The 5,131-nt window shown below is 32.6% G+C and overlaps 1 protein-coding gene across 2 annotated transcripts; it reads right to left on the bottom strand.

The window, feature by feature from the left end:
- Positions 1-337: 337 nt before the first annotated feature.
- On the bottom strand, positions 338-4,366 carry LOC109585661 (uncharacterized). Of its 2 annotated transcripts, XR_002186592.1 has the most exons (8): positions 4,243-4,366; positions 3,892-4,194; positions 2,484-3,343; positions 2,383-2,434; positions 1,042-1,242; positions 876-995; positions 736-792; positions 338-679 (listed from the first exon to the last, which is right to left on the bottom strand). XR_002186592.1 is itself a non-coding variant. In XM_020001793.1 (6 exons), the coding sequence occupies exons 1-6, from the start codon at positions 4,289-4,291 to the stop codon at positions 916-918; spliced, it is 1,545 nt and encodes a 514-aa protein (XP_019857352.1). In that variant the 5' UTR covers positions 4,292-4,366; the 3' UTR covers positions 772-915. The 2 variants fall into 2 exon arrangements, 1 of the variants encoding a protein (XP_019857352.1); XM_020001793.1 differs by lacking the exon at positions 338-679 and having other exon boundaries at positions 772-995.
- Positions 4,367-5,131: the final 765 nt, after the last annotated feature.

Below are 5,131 nucleotides of genomic sequence, written 5' to 3'. Positions count from 1 at the left end.
AGTAAAAGTTTCCAGATAGACGGTATTATAATCGCTACTCTTGCAGCAGCTAGGCATGAACAACATAATCCGAGGTCCTCCTACATTTACTGTATGTATACACATAAGCAATTAATCACTTTATTATTATTATTATTATTATTATTATTATTATTATTATTATTATTATTATTATGTTGAAAAATTTAAAATCTGTCTGAAAGTTTCTGTGACATGTAGCTTAATTAATTAATTTAATCCTTTCTAGTTTATGCACCTTTTGACGTAACTCAAGTTAGTTCACATACGTCACACAAGGCATTTCTCCAGAATTGAAGAAATAATACCAACTGCTTGTTTCTCTCAAACCTAATTATAAGCAAACTACATGTATTTTTAATTACAGATTGAATGTGGATTATATGTGCACCTTAGTGCTTTCAATTTTTGGAAATTTTGTGGAGCCATTTTGATTTCCTGTGTGCTTATTGTAGTTATTATTAACATTGTAATCTACACAATGTCATAAATGCTACTGTACTGAACTGTATGAGAGTCATGTGACCATCTTTCTACACAATGCAGTTAGCATTACACCTTAGTGCTTATTTATTAATAAGATCTCGCTCACATCTCTGTCCTGAGTATTTACCTTGTGTCTTATGTGAAGTGAACTTTATTTGATTACAATAGTTGAAGCCTAATGAATGGACACTTCATTAATTTTTGGTTTGTATTTTGTGGTAAGCCACTAACCCACGAATAAAATTCTATTTTATGAGTTCATTCAAGTACATGGACAACTTGACAACACTATTGATAAACAACAACACTACATAATAATATTAATAGTGTGTGTACTAATTGAAATATATAGTACATGTAACAGTGATTACATTAAGTCATTATTCCTTTTTGTCTTTTTTAATTTGGACATTAAAAATCATTTGACTCCACCAATTCCGATGAAAGCGAGTGTCTCATTGATATTTGTGGCCGTCTTCCTCTTATGCGACCTTAGCAGAATATTAATCGATATTATATTAATTAATTTATAAGTACCTGACTTTAAAATATGGTCCAGTTCAATGTCTGCCTCATTTTGTTTACTTATTCTCTCTGATAAATTTGTTTCTTTGATATCAAGAGGATCATCTTCATGTTTGGGATTATTTGAACCCAATTGATGCTTTCTTGCCTCATCTGATATTTCAGGTGTGCATAGTGTATCATCAGTTATGGTGTTGTCGCTTTTGGTTTCACCTATTAATTATACTTGTTACTATACACATACGTATGTCATTACATTGGTGTGCACATGCAATCATAATTAACACATTACTGTATAGCAGTTTTTTCAAGGATAACAAATTTCCCAAATTTCACGGATTATTTAAGATTTGCGAAATTAAATTCCTTGAAAATCTATTTAATACGGTAGAAAATGACATAATAGGGGAAATTTCTGAAAATTAATTCCGCAAACTTGGGGATACAGGTCATTTACGAAAATTATTACCCTTGAAAAAAAATCACTGTATGGTGGCATATATTGGCTGCATGTTTGAAATTTTTGCACTTGTCTATTTGATGCATGAGTAGGGGAAGTGCATTATATGCATGTTATTGCTTATTTAATACAAGCTTATGCACTTGTTGTCAACGAAGCATCAGATGTTATTTTCAATTAAGGAGTAATCGAAACATGTTTTATATTGTTGATAGCTATTGTGTATCATTTCTATATTAGGCATAAAGAAAAATTAACCGTAAGGGAGTTAACTGAATTGCAACCTTTGAAGACGAAAAATATTACACAGTAACTATGGTTTAGTATTGAATCAGTAACTATTGTTTAGTATTGAATAGTATCAAAATGCAATGACTATGTCCTTCTTTACTGGCGCTTGTACAAAGCTTACATGTAGCCTTTTATAAATGTTTACTGTACAAAATACATGTACCTTTGTTTATGTTCTGTTCTTTAATAATGTGTGCATTTACATGTAGATGTACATATTTACATGTATAATAGTAACAGTGGCTAGCTGCCACTTAATGATGTTAACATCACTATGCCAGCTCACAGGCGTAATGATGCTCACATTTCACTCTCTCCTGCTCACCCTTTCTGTGTGATTCACTGGTAAAGATAGCACTTTTATTTTATCTGTTGGGTAACTGATAATTTGTTTTACAAAGATATTAAGATTTAAGTGTTAATACTATGATTGATGCTGTGATTATCTGATGTACATGTATATTTAACACTTTTCAATGCATTCCTGTTCTTTTAATAGTATTGGAAACAATCTTTAGAGTATACATGTACAGTGTACATGTAGTACACAGTATGTTAAATTGTTATAGTAAGGAGTCATTACTTTAGTGCATGTATCTAACCGTTGGTATCAGTCAATGATATGCCTTGCTCATCAGAATCAGCACTCAAAGTCTATTATAAATAATTATATTAATTTTATGACGATTCTCTACTGACTTACATGAACATCTACATCTGAGTAATACATTGATTTGAATTTCAGTCCTACTGGCTCATTAGTCAAGTTTTCCAATGCCCTTGAGCGATCGAGTGTCAGCGGAACGTATTTGTTATATGTAATTTCAGGAATCGAGAAAACAATTTCAAGGCAGCCCTCTCTAAGCGACAAAATGTAGAAATTCATTTGAGATATGTTGAGAAGTTTGGCTACTTCTCCTTGAAGGAATGGGAGGATGGTACCATCCAGCACATCATGGCTTAGCTCCGTGTCTAATTTGAAGCGAAACAGTTTTACTTCAGTGACTGCTCCTCCAAGATCCTGACTGCACAAGTCAGTGAAAAATGTTATTGAGTGACGTAGGAATCGTTCTTTTTTGGCAATGTATTTTTCATATTCTTGTTTCTCATTTTCTGTTCCACATTCATGAACTATTTCTCCTAGAGGATGATGGTTCAGCCATGAGCATATTTGTGCATACACTTCAAAAATGCTTTCCTTGTCTTGGCACTCATTCAATTGCTGGAGACGAGGGCTTTTATCTTTTGCTGCTCCAAACCAATCCAGTGTTGTTATGATGGTTTTTAAGTAAGACACTGATATCTCAGTATTTCTTGATATTGATTGTGTGATTCGGATGTAAGCGCGGGTCCATTCTTTCTTGACCTCTCGTATTTCTGTTATTGCGTGACACAAGTATACATCCCTCTGTTTTTGTGAAAGTCGTTTGATGTTAAGAGGATGGAAGTCTTCTCTTCTTTGAGGGCAGCCTGTGGTGATTATTGTCTCTAGTTCACATTGGGTGCAAGTACAGAACTGCATCAATTCTTGTGTTGTGTATAGAGGTCTGCTGTTATTGGATCCTATAGTATCACATATCATAATTAATCTGTTATTTATGAAAGTAAAAAATAAAATAATTTTATGTTCAGTATTTTGTGTATCATAAAATTAATATTTGCAAAACATTTAAGGTACATCAAATTATCAATAGATCATGCATGTATGTACTAGCAAAATTTTGTATTACCAGTTGCTGTAGCACTAAATTTCAAAATATTATGTTTCCTACTTGCGGCATGCCAAAGATGGAGATATATTTATAAACAATGTTTTGGCAACATAATTTTCACATTCTTGTTTGTCATTTTCCGTTTAAATTCTATGTGTCATTTATGTATGTAACTTTCAAGATTTATTTACAAAACAATAGACTGCAACGTAGAAAAACGTCAACTGTTTCTAATTGCATCACTAGTATGCATGTAGTCACTTGATATTGGAATTGCATGCTACTTGTAGCACACTATGGTTCATTATTATAGCACATTGTGTAAAGTTTTAATGTACTAAACTTATTACTCTAATTTTGTGTTACTGACTTGTTACAAAGAAACTACTCTTCTGTTACCTTGTATATTATTAATGTCACTGAATGATGGATCATTGCTTATAGTTTCTGCCAGGCTTCTGTCAATCCCAGCTACTGCAATACACAGTGAATGTTGGGATGGTTCTGGATAGTTGTTTGAAACCTCGTAATTCCCTTTCAGCCACTCTGACAGCATTACTCTCATTTGCTCAGTGCATTTATTTTTATCCCTCTCAATCTCTTTTATTGTGTCATTATGGAGGCCTAATGTCAGTCCTAGTCTTTCCCAATCAGCACTGCATCCTTTACATGCTTTGAGCACAATGTCAAGATGTTCCAGTCCTGTTGTAGCTAATAATAATTATGATAACACAAGTGTTTCTTTCTTACCTAATGGGGTCCTTGATGCAGCATTGAGTCCTGTTGACTGACTAGCCATCACTAGTTGTTAACTTGTTTACTGTATTGTGTAATACAGATAGCAGAAGCTTGCTTATATAGATACTTGTCAAGGTTTTTCTTTCAGAAAAACAGAAGGTATACTTTCTGTTTTTTTGTGTACATAAGATTGTAACGTTATAATGCAAATACGATACATACAATGTACCGTAATGTTTTTATCTCAATTTTTTACTCCCAGAAAATTTTACTTTTTAATGGTATGGGATTATAGCAATAGGTGCTTTATATTTTTAGAAATTAATTATCTATTGATTTTTTAAAAAGTTTGTAAACTTTTATTCTGTACAGAGCATACAGTACTGTATGCATGTTTACACACATGTACATGTACATATATATGCCATGTATGTGTGCTATGTATACATGGCATATGTCGTTTGTGAATAACAAGTGATACACCTACTTCATCTATTTGCTAACATTGTAGCTTGATCTTGTATCATGATTTTTAATCTAATAGTTGTAATATCGTCTGTCTACTGTCATTGTGATAGCATGCTCGCATCATTCAAGTCACTTGATAGTACTCCCTAGACATATAATGCTCTGATTTGAATAGATTGGTATTCACTTGTATCATAACATGTACGTATAACTCTTTAGTTATGATATGCATGTAGTTTCCTGTAATATGAATACTGTACATGTAGTTCCAAAGTTGTCACGTACCTGTAAGTACATTAAAAAGCGTGCACGCTTAAGCATATTTTTGCTTTAATTGTTTTTTAATTGCACAAAATAAATAATGTGTATGACGGTAATAGTTTTGTTCATCACATGCTACATGTATGGGATGTTATTTTGTTTTAATCAAGTG

This window comes from Amphimedon queenslandica, unplaced genomic scaffold (assembly GCF_000090795.2).
Source record: "Amphimedon queenslandica unplaced genomic scaffold, v1.1 AMPQUscaffold_13027, whole genome shotgun sequence".
Taxonomy (NCBI): domain Eukaryota; kingdom Metazoa; phylum Porifera; class Demospongiae; order Haplosclerida; family Niphatidae; genus Amphimedon; species Amphimedon queenslandica.
Note: the sequence above shows the minus strand (reverse complement) of the source record. Positions and strands in the feature narration are given on the sequence as shown.